This window comes from Dendroctonus ponderosae, unplaced genomic scaffold (genome assembly GCF_020466585.1).
Source record: "Dendroctonus ponderosae isolate FM_Combo_2020 unplaced genomic scaffold, Dpon_F_20191213v2 Dpon_F_20191213_2, whole genome shotgun sequence".
Taxonomy (NCBI): domain Eukaryota; kingdom Metazoa; phylum Arthropoda; class Insecta; order Coleoptera; family Curculionidae; genus Dendroctonus; species Dendroctonus ponderosae.
Window position 1 is genome coordinate 19,178,790 of NW_026018165.1, and position 17,105 is coordinate 19,195,894.

General features: G+C 39.3%; 7 protein-coding genes across 20 annotated transcripts in view; 4 read left to right on the forward strand and 3 right to left on the reverse strand.

Annotated features, from left to right (window-relative positions):
• The first annotated feature begins 5 nt into the window (after positions 1-5).
• Positions 6-2,353, forward strand: LOC109545253 (transmembrane inner ear expressed protein). Of its 2 annotated transcripts, XM_048663540.1 has the most exons (4): positions 6-232; positions 310-494; positions 562-714; positions 1,274-2,353. In XM_048663540.1, exons 2-4 carry the CDS (start codon positions 362-364, stop codon positions 1,450-1,452), a joined length of 465 nt encoding a protein of 154 aa, XP_048519497.1. In that variant the 5' UTR covers positions 6-232; positions 310-361; the 3' UTR covers positions 1,453-2,353. The 2 variants fall into 2 exon arrangements, with proteins under 2 accessions (XP_048519497.1, XP_048519499.1); XM_048663542.1 differs by having other exon boundaries at positions 6-494; positions 1,167-1,342.
• LOC109545250 (mitochondrial carrier protein Rim2) lies at positions 1,819-6,508 on the reverse strand. 3 transcript variants are annotated; one of them, XM_019915818.2, is made up of 6 exons: positions 6,123-6,508; positions 5,486-5,996; positions 4,168-4,319; positions 3,352-3,513; positions 3,031-3,290; positions 1,819-2,917 (listed from the first exon to the last, which is right to left on the reverse strand). In XM_019915818.2, the coding sequence occupies exons 2-6, from the start codon at positions 5,524-5,526 to the stop codon at positions 2,477-2,479; spliced, it is 1,056 nt and encodes a 351-aa protein (XP_019771377.1). In that variant the 5' UTR covers positions 5,527-5,996; positions 6,123-6,508; the 3' UTR covers positions 1,819-2,476. The 3 variants fall into 3 exon arrangements, with proteins under 3 accessions (XP_019771377.1, XP_019771378.1, XP_048519492.1); XM_019915819.2 differs by lacking the exon at positions 6,123-6,508 and adding an exon at positions 6,056-6,118; XM_048663535.1 differs by lacking the exon at positions 6,123-6,508 and adding an exon at positions 6,056-6,116 and having other exon boundaries at positions 3,352-3,453.
• On the forward strand, positions 6,475-10,908 carry LOC109545249 (2-phosphoxylose phosphatase 1). 3 transcript variants are annotated; one of them, XM_048663534.1, is made up of 7 exons: positions 6,475-6,880; positions 7,251-7,393; positions 7,964-8,343; positions 8,404-8,607; positions 8,656-8,794; positions 8,845-9,034; positions 10,602-10,908. In XM_048663534.1, the coding sequence occupies exons 1-7, from the start codon at positions 6,643-6,645 to the stop codon at positions 10,607-10,609; spliced, it is 1,302 nt and encodes a 433-aa protein (XP_048519491.1). In that variant the 5' UTR covers positions 6,475-6,642; the 3' UTR covers positions 10,610-10,908. The 3 variants fall into 3 exon arrangements, with proteins under 3 accessions (XP_048519491.1, XP_019771375.2, XP_019771373.2); XM_019915816.2 differs by lacking the exon at positions 10,602-10,908 and adding an exon at positions 10,011-10,504; XM_019915814.2 differs by lacking the exon at positions 10,602-10,908 and having other exon boundaries at positions 8,845-9,489.
• On the reverse strand, positions 9,610-11,211 carry LOC109545251 (mitochondrial 2-oxoglutarate/malate carrier protein). Its single transcript, XM_019915821.2, has 5 exons — positions 11,004-11,211; positions 10,631-10,941; positions 10,310-10,426; positions 10,046-10,256; positions 9,610-9,991 (listed from the first exon to the last, which is right to left on the reverse strand). The coding sequence occupies exons 1-5, from the start codon at positions 11,078-11,080 to the stop codon at positions 9,766-9,768; spliced, it is 942 nt and encodes a 313-aa protein (XP_019771380.2). The 5' UTR covers positions 11,081-11,211; the 3' UTR covers positions 9,610-9,765.
• Positions 11,212-11,308: 97 nt separating this feature from the next.
• On the forward strand, positions 11,309-15,509 carry LOC109545247 (zinc finger-containing ubiquitin peptidase 1). 2 transcript variants are annotated; one of them, XM_019915812.2, is made up of 11 exons: positions 11,309-11,399; positions 11,601-11,848; positions 11,982-12,111; positions 12,175-12,341; positions 12,453-12,654; positions 12,711-12,845; positions 12,899-13,048; positions 13,106-13,387; positions 13,447-13,672; positions 13,825-14,048; positions 14,143-15,509. In XM_019915812.2, the coding sequence occupies exons 2-11, from the start codon at positions 11,604-11,606 to the stop codon at positions 14,185-14,187; spliced, it is 1,806 nt and encodes a 601-aa protein (XP_019771371.1). In that variant the 5' UTR covers positions 11,309-11,399; positions 11,601-11,603; the 3' UTR covers positions 14,188-15,509. The 2 variants fall into 2 exon arrangements, with proteins under 2 accessions (XP_019771371.1, XP_019771370.1); XM_019915811.2 differs by having other exon boundaries at positions 11,384-11,549.
• Positions 15,440-16,194, reverse strand: LOC109545254 (protein BUD31 homolog). Its single transcript, XM_019915825.2, has 3 exons — positions 15,988-16,194; positions 15,638-15,927; positions 15,440-15,577 (listed from the first exon to the last, which is right to left on the reverse strand). The coding sequence occupies exons 1-3, from the start codon at positions 16,079-16,081 to the stop codon at positions 15,527-15,529; spliced, it is 435 nt and encodes a 144-aa protein (XP_019771384.1). The 5' UTR covers positions 16,082-16,194; the 3' UTR covers positions 15,440-15,526.
• Positions 16,195-16,426: 232 nt separating this feature from the next.
• The window catches only part of LOC109545246 (protein Gawky), a 28,879-nt gene continuing 28,200 nt past the window's right edge, over positions 16,427-17,105 (forward strand). For 5 of the 8 annotated variants that reach the window (XM_019915803.2, XM_019915809.2, XM_048663533.1 and 2 more), the window contains exon 1: positions 16,427-16,566. In XM_019915803.2, coding sequence (XP_019771362.1) covers positions 16,514-16,566 — 53 coding nt within the window. In that variant the 5' untranslated portion in view covers positions 16,427-16,513. The remainder of the gene's footprint in view (positions 16,567-17,105) is intronic. The other 3 variants (XM_019915805.2, XM_019915806.2, XM_019915808.2) reach the window with 1 other exon arrangement.

Sequence of the window (17,105 nt, forward strand, 5' to 3'; positions counted from 1 at the left end):
GATCGGGCGCGGGACAAAACGCGCTAATTTCAAATTTACCACCCTTCGCACCAAATTCGCGAAATTCTCCAAGTTAACGCTCTTCACCAGGCAAACTTCCTTCCCCCGAAAGTCTCCTACAGCTAATTAAAGCAGCGGCGATGCAAAGCTTGGAAAATCGGGAAAAATCCCATTAACCGAATAGGTGGCATTGAATGAATGTTCTTGATGAAGCGAAATAAATGATATGTGGGTGTGTAACTTAATTGCCAAAGGCTAGGGGTGCGGCCCCAGTAACAGCCAACTTTCATAAGGCCCTGAACATTCCAGATAGCAACCCTTGCGTAGCTTTGCGCTCTAAACAGCATTCAAACCCAAAAAAATGGCATCAGCCACCTTTGCAGCCAACCCCAACAGTGAAAACGAGCCCTGGATTGAACGCCCTCCACTCCAAGGGATTCAGTTCAGAATCTGGCACTTAATGTTCTTCTGCTTGTGTGCTTTTGGAGTTTTGAGTGAGTATTTTGAGTGAATATCCGAAAAGGGTGCATTTCAATGCAAACGCCACTAAAAATGTTTCAGTTGTTCTAATATGCTGCTGCATAAGGATAAGGGTGCCAAGGACGAAGCAGGAAATCGAGGCTGATTACAAAAGGAAAAAAATCGCCACCAAGTTCAGGAAACGGTTGAAAATTATCAGCAACCAAGATATGGAGGCTGTGGACTTGCGAAAGGGTAAGGGGACTGATTTTTTAATGCTTACTGTGCTTACCTATACAGGGTGGTTCAATTTTCAACTGCCAACAACAAAAGCAGTTACAGAACGCACAAAATGTGTTGGAGAATCAGGGCAATTTGATTTTTTACGTGTTTTTCGCTCATTTTTTAACAACTTTTTTTTTGACTTATCCGTCCAATCTGCGTCTTTTTTTTAAATCCCACTGTTTTAGAGTTAGGTATTTGCAAAATAATGAATTCATGCTTGTTATACAATTTTCGCCAAAATACGATCCAATGTAAATATCGCAAAAACTGCAACAGTTCGAACGGACAAACAAAAAATATCTAATTTTTAGAACAGGCACATTGAATCACTCTCCATATAGGTTGAGAATTATGCAACAAATAAAATATTCCAATATTCAGTTAAAAAAATTTGAAAATATGATTCCCCTTTTTCTTTTTAGATTGATTTTTGTTTAGGAGCAAATTAGAGTCAACAGCTTACCAATCGGAGCATGCTGTTTACGTGTGACTGCAAGATAAGCATTGATTAGCTGTTTTTCTATTTTAGCACTAGAGATAATAATCGATGCGGATTATCAACAAGATCTTCAACAGCAGAAGGCGGTCGTGTTGCAAGTTAACACCGATGAACAGGAAAAGTTGATTTCCGATCAAAAATCGTCATTTGGAAAAGCGGTGGCGAATGTTATTAAAGTGGGCAGACTTTCAATGAATAAAGTTAATTAAATGCTTAAAACCAATAGCAAAATCAATCGTTTGTTAAAAACAAAATTTCTTAGCAAGCAGGGTGTTTTTGGTACATTTGGAAACAAATTGCAGAACAATAAATCGATTTTATATTTTTTTTGCGTGTCCCTACAGGACTGAAGGCAAACTGAACAGAAAGACTAAAAATTTGTTTCTTTGCAAAAAAAAATCGATGATGTATCATTTTATTATATAAAATTATCCAGATAAGTGTATGAGCTCACGGCGCTGTTGAAGCAAAAACATAACATTTTTTTTAGTATTAATTTTTTATCAAACACCTTGTATTACCATAGAGTGCAATCTGTGGTATGTGTATGGATGTAATAATAAAACTTGCAGGAATTTATTGAACCAGAACTATATTTCCAGTACCTACTCAATATTATGTACATGTTTATAAACTGAATTAACAAATTTTTCTTATAACCGACCATCTATACAACAAATGTACAATATTTATAAACCTTAATATTTCGTTAAAATCTAGATCCATTCGGCAGCAGTTTTCAGAAAAAAAACATAGTATAATATAAGATTAAAAAGAAAAAAAATTTCTTTGTAAAGCAATGTTTTTTACAAACAGTCCTGAAACTCACTAAAAAATCAATCAAAACACCGTAAGAAAAAAAGAACGAATTACATTAAAGGCAGCAACGCTTTGGGTGAACTGGGGGGTTTTCGGATATTTTTGTCTTAATCTGGAATATCTATGATTGTTCCATATTTTAAAGACTACTTTAATAAAAACCCGAAGATGACAGAATTATAGAAGAATAATCAAATTACAGAGACAAATATTGAGCATGTATCAAGTATCTACATTAGCCGGTTTTTAAGTATCAAATAATAAACAAGTCGCACGAATTAATGTCTATTTGAGATAATGATTTTTCGGGCTCAACCATCAAAACCTAGTTAACTATTCCGAACCGAAAATCACCGAAAAACTACGAGTGTCTGATGCAAGAAACGATATTTCCTGAACAGCCATTGAAACTGTTCAATGTCCCTCTTTCTGGTAAAACTCCGTATTGAATCGGGTGGTTAAAATATAGACCACAGCCTCATAAGTCGACATCATAATGGCAGTATTGGGAATTTGTCTAACTAGTTGCGTCTTCAGACCTCTGTAACAGCCCTTAATGCCTTCTTCCTTAAACACTAGTTGCAAGGTTTGCCAGAATCCAGTGTAGCGGTTTCCTTCCTCGCGGAGTCGCGTTCTGGCCACTTCATGCGGATAAGCAATACATGAGGCTACAGTTTTGGAAATGGCTCCAGCCACCATAAACTCCAAAAAGTCTTTTGAGCTGCGCTCATCACTGTCGTGCTGATGGTAAGCGATTAGTTGCGCCTTGATGGCCTCGTATATCACAAAATGAATGATTGTCTCGGAAATGCCCATGTACGAGGCTGATATACCTTTGTAGAACCCTAACATGCCCTAAAACAAGAAAACATTTGCTGCCACTTTGATTTAGTGTTAAAATTCGCGGGGCAAAAACAAAGTGTTAGAGGAAAAAACCTCAGTTGCTAAAAGCCAACGTAAGTACGTACCGATTTGGCATAAATATGTCGAACACACTGGATAGCAGTCATGGGATTTTCCTTATTAACATCCAGCTGGAGCCTGGTTTTAACAAACCAAATGGGATTCGTCAGAGTGCTCGCCATAAAGCCAGCACAGGAAGCTGAACAAACGTGCACTACTGGCGAATCAGGAGGCAACAGGTTGTTCCAAAATCGTTTGGCCTGCGAATAAGTTGAGAAGTAAACGGCCCTCGAAGGAGCCACACCGATCAAATTAGGACCCAAACCTGAAACAGGCGCCAATTGAATGTGGACGACGGATTTGGAATGTGGGTTAATCGCGTGTACCTTTGAATAAAGCTATTGTCCCTTCCTGCCTAATAATGTGTCGGATACACTGGATAATGCCCATGTCGTTTCCAATTCTTAAGGGCGGCGGTGCGGTGAAACCTGAAAGAGCCACAACTTGAGGCCGCCCATAGCGTGTAGATGTCCATAAACTACGCTTACCTAATGTAAAACAATAAGCATTTTAATCTAATCTACTTCCAATTTTCAGTAGCAAGAAGCAAACCTATTTTTTTATTTAAGCAAATGTATACGGTTTTTAGGGAAGATTATGTAAACGAGCCTGATTTTTCTTTTTTCAATTATATTTCCTCGATTTGGAGAAACATTCCAAACTTTTTACGTAAAATGTGCTAGATTTGTTTTGGAATTTATGATTTCTCACCCGCCAAACTTAGAAGATAAAATTTCAGTCATCGCATACGATGTATTTTACTAATGTGCTCTTTTTGGCAGAGACTCAATTGCATATTGCGCAAGATTTATAAAGAAAAACTCTGTATTGTATGGTGGAAAGCAAAGAGCAAACTTGTTCCAAAAACTGACAATTTTGCAGAATTTTTGAATCCTGCAGATTTACATAATTGGCCACGTTTTACTAATCAATAATTCCGTGTAATTTACTTACTACTTGTCGGCAAGCAAATAAAGTTAAAATACAAATTAGGCGGATGTTGGGATTTGTTAGCATAAATCGCAAACAACAAACAAATTCCATTTCCAGAAAAATATCGGTATTGCTACACTTATTCGGTCAAATAGTAAAAAAATCTACTATTTGCGCCATTTCTGATTACACAACAAAACCCAACTCACCATTAACAGAAGGTGACATTTTTAAGTTCCTAGACTGTGGAGGAGCCTCACTGCCAGGCGAAGAAGACATCATATTTCCACGGGAGGATTGTTGCCTTGTTTTTACCACCTCAAGTGGACAGGTAACAATTGCACCCACTGTGCCGGCAGCTCTAAAATTCATTCAAAGTCAAAATTGCTGAAATAAGCACACTAGGTCTTGTATAAGCGAAAATACAGGAAAATGGTGTCAAATGAGCCAAAAGGACCAGGATCAGTTTGGTTTCTGGCAACACCGTGATTTTTTTCTTAAAAAGGGCTTAAGTACACTTTTTTAATTCTTCAATAAAGATCAGTGTTAACTTTTTGGCATTCATTTCAGTAGTAGTAGTAGTAGTAGACGCAAAACTCCTAAACTAGTAAAATGTTTGTTTTCCACATTAAACTCCGTGTGGTGCCCGAAGGGCTCGTCACAACATATAAATCCAAATCAGCCCAATTGTTTAGTTGTGCTGAGCTCTTCGGGAACGACACTGATTTGGGAGAAAAAATACATACGAATGTTCACTTTTTTGTATTCAAACCAGTGTCGTGCCCGAAGACCTCGGCACAACAAACACGTTGGACTGAGTTAAATTTGGTCGATGTTGTTCCGACAATAAATCGATTAATCGAGTTGGCCTCGGATTAATTCGACTGTTTGTAAATACATATATCGATCTGGACCAACTTTTAACATTTATCCTTGTGACCTATTTTATTGGCGGATGATGTTGCGCCCTAAAAGTCTTCGCCTAAAAGTAGTGAATTCCAATAAGTAAGAATTGGTGGTCGAAAAACGCACTCCTACAAGAACCACCGCTAGGTAAAGCCGATGCTAAAGAATATATGTATAAGTTAAGTGTGTTGTTAACTTCGAACTATAGGGCCTGGTAAACTAAAAAATTGCCCAGATTTGTCATGTGACAGCCCCCATCAAGCCTCTGACTACTTGATTGAATGATTAATTTATTAGCGGGTTAATCAACCTACAAACCGCCGGCTTTCAGCTGGTTATTGATTGTGCAATAGTTCACGAAAATAGCATGTTGCAGCTTGTTGAGGTTGCAACAGCAGGACTTAATGTGGATATATTTAAACCCCGCTTTATACTTAGTAGGTATTATCTCATTTCGCTGGCATTTGTTTGCATACTGCATAAAGGTCAATACCAAGTGTGCAACTAGTGCACGCTCACTTGGGGCTTGGAGGGTCAAGATCAAGAACACGGTGTGTAAATAACAGTTGGGGATTATTAACCAATGTGCAATTAATTGGTGTAATCAAGCATGCGACTTACCCTCCAGCAACTAGATGGATAACCGTGTCTTTCTGATTCATGTCATCCAGAAGTTTGTTTCCAGGTTATAATTTTCACTAAAATTACCACAAGTCCCAGTGATTTCCCAATGTTGAGATAAACTGTTCTACATAGTCCCTTGCGAACACTAAATCAAACAGTGCTTTTCCAACTGCAAACTGTAGATTATTCGGAATGTAAACACTGTCTTTTGAGTTCATTTGTTACTCGAGCCGACTTTGCATACGTGAGAGCTCACTCGTAAACAAATGCACATGCAACTTCAACTCCTTTAATCCCACTTTGAACCTCTTGTTGATAGCACATAAGGGGCAAATTGGTATGAACACTCTATATACATCAATAAATGGGTCTCTGTCAAGTGTCACAATTGTCCCCTCCAGATAATGGGATGTGCCAAAATCACATGGTTTTGTTTTGCCGGCGTCTGGTTGGTCTGATTGGTCAATTTTCCTGCGATTGACTTGGATTTTCCGCTAATTATCCAGCCCTGTGAAGCAAAAACGTATTAACAACGGTTGCAAATATTGATAAGCCTGCTATAATGACAATTACGCATTAGTATTTAAAGGCAATGGCGCCTAGCTGTGCTAACGTCGCATCAGACGGTCCATACCTGGTTAAACTTGGGAATTTTCCGCTAAACATTTCCATACATCCAACATCCAAATTACTTAGCAGAACACAATTTCACAACAGTATTGTTTCCGTTACTGAAATGCGAACCGACGGGCCACGATAGTTGTTTACGTCCAATCTTGCGCAAGTCTGAAACTTCACAATCAGCCCCGTGCGCTCTCCGGAATTAATCGCTAATTAATTCTCCCAGTTGTAAACAACAGGGATTTTAATATTCCAAGTCCACTCTATAGTTAATCTGATGTCACCCAATCAGAAGCATTGAAGAGCTACAATCAACAGTTCATTGGCACTTTGGGAAAAAAATGGTGAAAACAAGTGCTCGGGTTGTAAGCCAGAGGCAACTCGACAACTTCCAACATTCTATTTTTACGCTCGTCCAAAATTAAACATTGATCTGAGCCCGAATTGCGTCAATAACAACAGTTTGTTTACCGATAACAGAATGTGAGGTTGGAATTTTGAGCACTGCAACTTGTAAACTAGCAGCCTTATCTATGACGGTGCGGCTGCTGAAGCACAGCAGAGCTTTCAATTGCTATATCCTTCTAAGTGTGTGGATCCTGCTGGTTATCGCCGGCATTTACAAGTTTCTAGATTGGAGCCCGAAAGTCATCCAGACAACTCCATCGCCTATCACGGAAACCTTTGAGGCTTCAGGGTCTGCAGGACGCAAATCTAAGCGCATTTTTCGACTGTGCAACTTTCCCGAGGATATCAATGAAGGCGATGAAGGTGAAAATATATTTGTACTCAGTTTTTCATCGCTATGTCGGTTCGAATGTGACCTTGGTCGACTGGATTCTACTGACAGTTACTCTCAGTTTAAACGAACCAATCGAAATTCCCAATCCCCTAGCAACCGTAGAAGTTATCCAATCAAGCCCCCTAACAACAAGAAGTATGTAGTAACGTCTTTCAATTGCGAGAATTACAATGGCAACGAGTCCCAACAAACAAGCCAGCTTTCAAACTATCTGTCATGTGCGTTAGTTTATAGAACCGCACTTTCCTGCCAAAATGTTCTTGCTGGCGAAATAAACTAAAAGCACATTTCACACCAAATTTTAAGTAGACACACTGTATTTCTAATATTTATTTCAAGGAATACGCGACAGTAGAAAGTGGATACTGAAAGGAATATTAATTTTAATTCGACATGGCGATCGAGGCCCCCTTCAACATGTCCAGAAGATATCGACAATTGATTGTGGCACCGAAGAAACACAACTTATCCAATCGTACAAGGTGAGAAACGAAAAAAATAAGCAATAAAAAAATTTTTAAACTTCAAAAAATCGATTGATAATGTTGTAAGTGCACGATTTAGGCTATTTTTGAAGTTAGAGCCGATTAAATTTTTTCCGCAAAAAAATCCAAACTCTTGGTAAACTTGAAAACAATTTTTGTGTTAAGAAAATCCAGTGGCGTATCAATTTTTATTTTAAACTATCCTACCTGTGCTCCCTGTTAAAGCACAAGAAAACAAAATTTGTTTATCAAAATGCTAACACCCGGTATAAAAATGAGGTAAACAACGTTGATATTTTGATTATTGGCACATGAAATAGTTCATGTACATTCTCGCTTTGTTTTATTTTTAGATCATATTCGTCTCAACTGTTTGAATGTTTTCCTCAACATAATGATAAAGGTTGATTTAATAATAGGCGTTTGCTATCCGATCAATTCATGAAAGCAAGGCCAATGCGTTCTCTAGTTTAATCAGTGTTCGTTGTTTTTCTGTAAAAATGCGCATGTAGTCAATACTTCAATGGCATACAGACGCATTAGCTCTCTAATGTGGAATATTTTCAGTCATATCTTTACAACCTGACCATAAATGGAAAAGTGCAATGGACGGGCCCAGGGCCATTTCATGCCTTTCCTTTGATGCCCCAAAGTGCCCGACAGTGCCAGTTGGGGCAACTTACTATGCAAGGGATAAGCCAGCATCTAAATCTGGGCCAAATGTTGCAGAAGAGCTATCACAAAGTCTGGCCAAGACTGCTATCTCTAAACCCGGAAGAAGTTTTAGTTTATAGCACCATATATAGAAGAACTTTCCAGTCTGGATTGGCGTTTTTATTTGGCCTGATTCCCAATGAAACTTTGACAAAAGTTACCATCGGCGAGAGTCAATCGATGAGCTTCTGTTTTAATGATTGCGAATGCCCGGTGACGGAGAGTTTGAAAAAGTAGGTCCTCCAAGATTTTGATTGTTTCAGCAAATTTTTTTTAGGAGCGGTTTTTTATAGATTTGTACAAAGCAGTGAGCTGCATCAGCTCAAGTCGCATCCAGCCATTGAAACGCTGGCGCAAACCACCGGAAGACTTTTAATATCAGCCGATGCTGAGCAAAAGGCTCTTATCAAAGATCCCTATGTAATTCGCGATGCTTTATTAACGTTTGTTTGCCATAGAAGCGGCTTGCCGTGCGAAAAGCCCGGAAACTGTGTCAGGTATTAATGGCAAATAGCAAAGAAATTTTAATTCACGTAGCATTTCAGAAAACAAAACGTTGCTGGAATAATCGCCTACACTGATTGGATAAATTACCAAAAATGGAGAAATATCCATTGGCAACGACTGTCTTTGTTAAAGTCTTATGGCCACGTTAGGCATATCGTTCAGCAGATGCTGCATATGGTAATAGCATGTTTTTCTTCCAAACTCCACCTCAAAACTCGTCTATTTAGGTCGGCTCCAATGGCCCAAATTTAGTCCTCTACTCGGGCCATGATTTCACTTTGCTGCACCTCTCAACTGCTTTGGGTCTAATCAATGATCCTCTATTGCTCCGATACGCGTCTCGATTGGTTTTCGAAGTGTACCAAGATAACCGCAACAATGACGAGAAGGGAACATACTTCCGCCTTTTGTCCAATGGTAAGGATGTGACCAAGCAAATTAGTTTCTGCAAAAACATCGTCAGCATTGACAAAAAAAACAATGTGTGCAAAATTGAGGATATAGTTCGGTTTTTGCATGACGACTACTTTAGTTCGTTAAATGTTTCTAATTTTAAGGACGCGTGTACTAAGAAGAGTGAGAAATCTAATGATGATTTTTTTCAATTTTAACTTCCTAACATTCCTCAGTATTTTTATCTGCAAATCACACAGGTTTTGCGTGACTTGTTCTCTGAGTAACATCCTGTATATCATGGCGGATATGCGACTGATCAGGAATTTGTATTGTACAATTGTTCATATCATGCAGTATTTGTTTAGAACTGATTAAATCCTAGAATGATCGATGTTTAAGAGAACCTATTTACTGATATTGTATAGTAAATAGTTAAATCCCACTTAATGCAATAAATCGACGTTATCCGCTTAGCATTCCGGTAATTTCAGTTGTCTCCTAACAACAAATACTTTCAATTAATACTAATAAATTGATCTGGAAAAAAATGAAAGCCGGATTTGCGCGCCGGCTTTTAAAAGGAAAAAATGATCTAGTTTTATCTAAAATACATATATTTCAAATTGGGATCAATTACTAGGATTCTATTCCAGTTAAGAACTTTCTTGAATTTCCTCAATACACTTTGTTCAAAAGGCTTTAACCATAAAGCGTTCCAAACATCCGTGGTTCAATTGCATTCTCCATATTGGCTACAACGTTGCCTGATTCTCCTGTTTCAAGATATATTTATTATAAGCTCCATTCATCTGCTCCAAGAATATGAAGGTGAGGACAGTGTGTGGTCCCAAACGGAAGTAGTAGGGAAAGAATCCTTTCCATAGGGCAAACACGCCCTCGTTTCTGAGAATCTTGCCTAACACATCCAGCGGGCCTTTGAACTCCGGCTTGCCGTCAATTGTTTTCATATTCTGAATTCTACAATTATTTTTTTCAGTAAATCCGACCACATGCTGACTAGCGAGTTCTTACCTAGTTTTTGCAATATCCACTGGCATACTGGCGGCAGTGGTGACCAGTCCCGAGATCATGGATGCCAGGAAGTGCAAGAAAATGCCTTCATGGAAATAACCAGTTTTCACTAAGTACTGTTTAGCTTGAGAGTAGCTGGCCAGTTGGGCGGCATTCACCACCATCGCTCTTCCCATGGTGGGCACAGCCCCTCTCCAAAGAGTTAGCAGGCCTAATCAAACAGATGATTTCAGCATTCCACCGTTAATTTGTGCGATTCGGTACCTTCTTCTCGGTATATCCTAAAAAGTGCGTCAAAAACACTTTTGTAGTTTCTTCTTTCATTCAATGGCAGCCTGCCGTCGGCGGTCATTCGAATCAAAGCCACTTCAGCGGGGGTTCCTGAAAAAAACTTTTTTGTCTACTTACTAAAATATGGAGAAACGTTGTTTGAATTGGAAAAAATGTTAATTGTTAAAATTGATGGATTATTTGAGATTTGATAATTCGATAAAAATGAGCCAATCTTAGTGAGGCCGACTGGAAAACAACTGAACTAAGACCCGTTTGATTATAGGAAGATAAAGAGCTTTTATGCCTACATACCGACAAAGGCTCCGCATACACCGGCAGCCATGCCCAAGCCAGCCTTAGCTGCAAACCCCGGGGGGACCCCATCCTTGGAACAGAGCTCAAACAACCAAGTGTAGATTCCCAGCCGTGTTGTTGTGTAAGTGGCTTGTCTCATAAGACCGGCCGAAAGGCCCGTGTACAACGTAAACAGGCCCTCATTTCTTACAATGGACTTGAGTAGATGAAAGCTGGTTTTGTGTTCTTTGGCTTTGCCCCCTTGTCCACTCAGTTGCATGCGGTTCTTCAGCAAATCAAGTGGCTGTACGAAGCAAGTGGCTAGCATACTACAAAACAATGAACATAGAGGTCATATAGAAGGACGACTCGATTTTGTTTTGGTAATTACCCAGCGCTGCCTCCAAAAATGAACTTCACATAGTTGGGAACACGTTTCACTTCCTTTTCCTTATCACCGTCACCCATTTTTTGCAATCAACAGAGACTAATTAGTAATAAGTAGCGTACAGGGAGCGGTTACTTAACAGTCAAATGTTATACATACAGCCTGTTTATCAGTGGAGGTGAGGAAGGTCATCCTGTTATTCGAATGTTTGCTGAAAAGTGAAACGCAATGAAAAAGTCTACAGTATGTGCAAAATAACCTTTGGATATTTTTCTAAATTGGATTGATTTGGGGGCACAATCAGCTGGCTGAAAAACTTCAAAACTATGCAGATGAACATCCACTGCTGTCTTGCTGGTTGCGGCATTTGTCGCGCAAAGCAAAGTGAAAGCAAAATAGGTCAGTGAAGTTGTCAAAATGTTTGATGAAATGAAATTAGAAAAAAGTAAATAAAATACTTTCTACAATGTTTGGGCAGCGATAAATCAAGGCAACGTTTTTGTTTTGGTGTGTTCTATGTTGAGTGGAAACAGGCTAATCTACGGCACAGTGGGCCCCGTAATTTAGGCTGTGCAAAGTGAGTTAACCTCCAAATTTCAGAAAATGGCTAGCAACATTCCCGATTTTAACTACTGCTGCGAAATTTGCGGCCTGGATGGTCTGAGCGAGGATGAATTTCGCTTGCACACTCACACCGCTCATGTGGAGGGCTATGGTGTGTGTCCTTTCTGTGAACTTTCCACTGTCAATCCTGCTGAGCTCATTATTCATGTAAATCAGGCTCATTTGGATTTTCTGACTCCAGAATCTGAGCAGAACATGAGCTTTATTGATGAGCCCAGCCCAAGGTACCATTTTCATTTATCACTTACAGGCAATAATATCGAATACAACTGTTTCAAGAAATTTTGTACCAGATTTATATCGTATTATTTGTTACAACCAGCCCACTTTTTAAACTCGCTTACCTCTTAATAACAGCAGCGAATGCAATGGCTTCAATGGAGAAAGCAGCCTTCATTGGAACAATCCAGCTACGTTCTCAGGCAGGAACTTCGATAGTGATAAGGACAACAAAAGCAACTATTCCAATATCAATCTCAGTCCAAAAGTACGCAGAGATATCCAATTATTGCTGCTGTGATTTTTAGAACGTAAATCGATTCTTGATTAGGTAAACGGTGGAGGCGAAGTTGCATCTCAAAATTCGAGCCACGGCCAGGGATCGCCGTTACGATCAAATCTGGCTCTCAAACTTACTAGTAGAGCTGCAGCTCTGCAATGTCCAATGTGCAGCTATACGAGTAACAGTCCAAATGAGCTAGAAGAGCATGTTAACAGGTAAAACCTGTAGAGCCCCATTAGGTTTTGGAGCGCTGGCTCAAATCTCTTGTTGCCTGTCGGATAACAAAAAACTAAAAATTTCTCTCTTCTTTGTGCATCACAATTCAGGAGCCACTTTGATTTAACCTCGCCATCAATTGGAACAGGCAAAACCGAAACCTACTCATGCCCCTTGTGCGTAAAATCGTTTAACTCAGCCCGCGACTTGGAGCTTCATGTCAATATAGAGCACAAAGATGTTCTGTCTCCCGCCAGTCCGGCTGCATATTCCTGTCCAGTGTGTGGGGTGTCTTTGGACAGGGACAGTGATGTAAGTTTTATTACCCACTCACTCTGAGATTTCACTAAAAACCTAAACGCTTTCAGAGCGAGGCTGCACTGCGACATGTAGAGTCGCATTTCCCTGCCGGCTCGCCTCAGCCAGTGGATAGAGCGGCCCTACGCGAGCGGGAGAAGCGGGAGTTTGAAATGCTTCGTGCTCAATATGGAATGGATAATCAGGTCTCGATTAAGCTTACTTGTTCTGTTCTCACTCACAGCTGCTGGTATTACAGGGAAATTTCCGAGAACAGTCCGTTACTAACATGCAACGAGCAGTCTATGCTGGGGAAATGAGCGTGGCCGATTATTACGAGCGTCAGCTGGATCTTAGAGCCGCGGAAAGCTGTGGTGTGGATGATGGTAACTCAGTGACGCGAAGTATTGTAAGTCAATGTGGCTGTTCAAGCTAGACTCTCATATTCATCGCATTGAACTGGCAGGTTCCAAGAGTAAAGGCCATGAGCGGTAATGCGACCAATGTAACACGCACGTTACTGTGTACCTGCGTGGATCACTACGCGTCTTCATATGGTGATCGGGGCTGGGGGTGCGGATACCGAAACACTCAAATGATCATATCAAGCCTGTTAAATCATACGGGGTACAACGAGAGACTGTACAAACTCTGGCAAAAGGACAAACCGCCGAGAAGCTCAGTGCCGAGCATATCACGCATACAGGGACTTATTGAGCAAGCCTGGTCTCAAGGATTTGATATTCAAGTGAGTGCTTTCTGCGCTTAAAGAATTCATAAGAGCTTTAATTGAAAACACTTTTGTAGGGATCTGAACAGCTCGGTTGTAGACTGGTCAATACAAGGAAATGGATTGGCGCTACTGAAGTGGTGACTTTACTGTCCTTTCTGCGAATTCGGTGCCAGTTAGTGGACTTTCACAGATCTACAGGTCCGGGCGGATCGCATCCGGAGCTCTTCAAATGGGTCTTGAACTATTTCGAGAGTTGCGTTGGAGGAGAATTCACGCCGCCTTTATATTTACAACATCAAGGCATGTGAGATTAATAATTATTTCATGTTAGTCCATTTGAGACACCTATATCATTCTTAAGCAAAGGTGTCGAAACACTATATATTTAAAAAAAACAAAATCGCGAGCATTAGTCCAGTGTATAATGCCTGATTTTCAATCAACGTAAACAGGACACAGCCGGACAATCATAGGCATTGAAGTGCACAGGGATGGCAATTCAGTCCTTTTAGTTCTCGATCCGAGCCACTCACCGCAACAGATGGCACAACTGGGCGATACCAGTAGTGCATCTGGAGCCCTTCGCTTGTTACGAAAAAGTGAGGCCGCCATGAAGGCGAAACAATATCAAATAGTTGCTGTGGTTGGAACGCTTGATAATGATCAGCAATATCAGGTACCACCCTAATTATTATTGCTCACTTAGTAATTAATGCATCCATTAGGGTTGTTTTTAGTAAGTGATTACTGACTGGCGTATTTAATTACAGAATAGTAAAGTGCTGAGAGGCACTAGAATTCCCCAAGAAAGATGAGGCTAATGGCAACGCTCTTAGATTATAATTCCGTTTCCGCTTGAATAAAATCTTTATCATTGTTCTACCACCTTTGCTGTTCAAGTAAGGTTTACAAACCACCATGGAGCTCGAATTTGCCCATTTAATGGAATGTGCGTTGAATCTGCTTTGCATAGATTTGCTTAAAGATAGTACCTGCTGCTATATAAAATTCAATGATTTCAAAACATTAACTTCGAATAGGAATTGTGATTTAGTCTAGGTTTACTTTTACGAACTTGCAGATCATGTGATTTATTGATAGCTTTTTATTTATTCCATCAAAGATGTATATATGTAATATAGTGTGTATGTTATCAGGGGTGTGGCTTAATTGAAGGGTTAAACTAAACCACACCCCTGATTATATACACACTATATTACAATACGTATTTGATTGGATTTTCTTCAGTGGGTACAATCCCGGTTCCTTTATTTTTAATTTATTATATGATGAGCATGTAGTCAGTTCAAACAACATAGAAGGAATTGATGGAATCGATCGTTGTTTAATTAAGCGATTAGTAGATGCTTCATAGTCAAGTTGAAATGAATTATGATTTAGAGTAATCAGGGTGAAAATGTTGTAGGCCTTAATAGATTATATATTTGTTAGTATGTACATTTTAACATGTTTCGAAGCCACTAGGTAAAGTCAAATAGCTCATAACTACAGCTACATGGGTAGTTTAATGGATATTTTAGTTCCTATTTAATAACGTCCTTTAGGAGACAAAACTATTAGGGATGTACGAATGTCTTCATTTAAAAACTGTAATCAAATATTAAAATAGCGCGAACATTTCAGAAAAATACTCCAAAACAGACGAAAGCTGAATTGTATTTTTACCACATACTTTATGAATTCTCACTATTCACCTGTTTCCCACATGAACTCTATTGGATTTAACTGACTCAATAAACCAAAGAAACCATTTGTGATGATGTTGTTGAATGTACTGGGCGTCCAGTCTCAAAAACTTCTCATCTTAGTACAAATTACTAGTGTTTTTAATTATTCTTGCTTTATAAAAGTATGTCATTGACCATTTCCAAATTGAGACTTTAGGAATTCTCCTGCTTAAAAAATTTCGAGCAGTTACTGTTCCAGTATGATTTTCCAAAGCAAATTGTGTATGTGGATGTTGAGGCTTTGCGTTGATTTGAATTTATTAGTTCATACATGAGAGTCAAATGACGTTGTTGAGGGCCCTTTGATTCCCATGTGATGTAATATGAAACAGTACCGTATATTTGATTCATTATTGATCATTTGTTTTAAAAAATCACGTGACAATGAATTTGTGTATTTTTTGTGTTAACCTGAGCACCCGCGGCACCCGCAATGAACGCACTCCACTATTCTTCCCTGAAATTAAATATAATTGATTATTTATTCAATTCGTGCGGTTTATATATATCAACTTGCCTCTTCAAGTTTCCCTTTGGGCACCCGACATATACAATTCGTTCCAAAGTTCGTGTCTCTGGTCTGAATGCATCTCAAGCAACAAAGGTTTTCATAGCCCTGTTTCTTCCATTTGGCTATCAGGTTTTTATCAGCGATATTCTCGTTGAGGCAGTATTCATAAAGTTCTCTGGATATGGCTTTTCGCCTATAGAACAAGTCATATATGTAACGGGACTTTTGATGGTGGATCTTGAAGATGGGCCATAGAGATTCGTTTTTGCGTTTTCCTTCATGGGACTCGGTTTCAGCTGAAAACATTGATATTGGGGCTTAAAACGAATATTCTAATGGTGTCGCACTTTGTTTACCTTCTCGCATTTTTTGCTCTAATTCGTCCAGAGTGGGTTCGATCAGTTCCCAGCCTTCAGGAGGCGCCTTTTTACTTCTTCGCACTTTGGGCATTTTTTTAAGTCTGTGATTTTCAGGAAATTAACAAGTTTTTAAGGGGTGACACTACAATTTGTTTTCGTTGTGTCCACGTTGTGTCAACTACTGGAATAATTGAGGTTAGGATCATTGTTTCTGTGTTGCCAATGAATTTTATTCCAAATTACATTTTGTGTAAAATTTTATATTTTTATTTTGAAACGCCATAAAATGTGTCAATGCCAGACTAGTATTTCAAATTAAATTAAGCAATTTTTCAAAAAATTCAGCCAAACGGTCTGTTATCTTTCTTGTCCGCATGTCCCATTTCTATGGGACCAACTAGTGGCAACACGTGTTAGCACTTCGCATTTCTTGGTTAGGTATTTGTGCTTAAAATAGAAAGATGTATTTCATAAAATGGCGTCGTTGTGCGGAGTCGACGTACGCTTAACTTAAATTTGTGTAATGGAAGTGATTTTTTTGCAAGGTTTCTATTTTGCAGAGGTTTCTCTAGTAAGGTAAGTTCACTTTGAACGTTTATGAGTAGTAAGCCGAAGGTATGCATGATCGCAGGGCCAGAATTAAACTGCTGAACAGTAAACCTCCTTGTTGAATTGATCAACAGCTTATCTATTAGGTAAACTGGCGTGGAAAATGTTTAACCATATTGCATAGAAAGCCCTAAGTATACACTACTTAAACATCGCTTTTGCAAATTGTTTCCACCCCTGGTAATATATAGGTAAATGGAAGATTTGCGCCCCCCTAAACTTGAGTTACGGCCCCAGGTGTACCTGGTTCCTATTGCAACAAAGGGAGTTTTCAAAAACTCAAGTAGCTCGGGTTTGCTAGCTTATTTTAGTTCAGTTTGTCGATTGATTGTGGTTTTGGGGCCGAGTGCGGTTATTTCAACTCACTATGTCTACAGCAATGGGATGAATTCCAATTGGAAAGCATTCGCTGAAAGCCTATTGTCTTCACAAAAAGTAGGTACTTTTAGTTCAAAGATTTGAACAGCGGTTTTATAGGAAAGGCATATTCATTTTGATTCTCACTT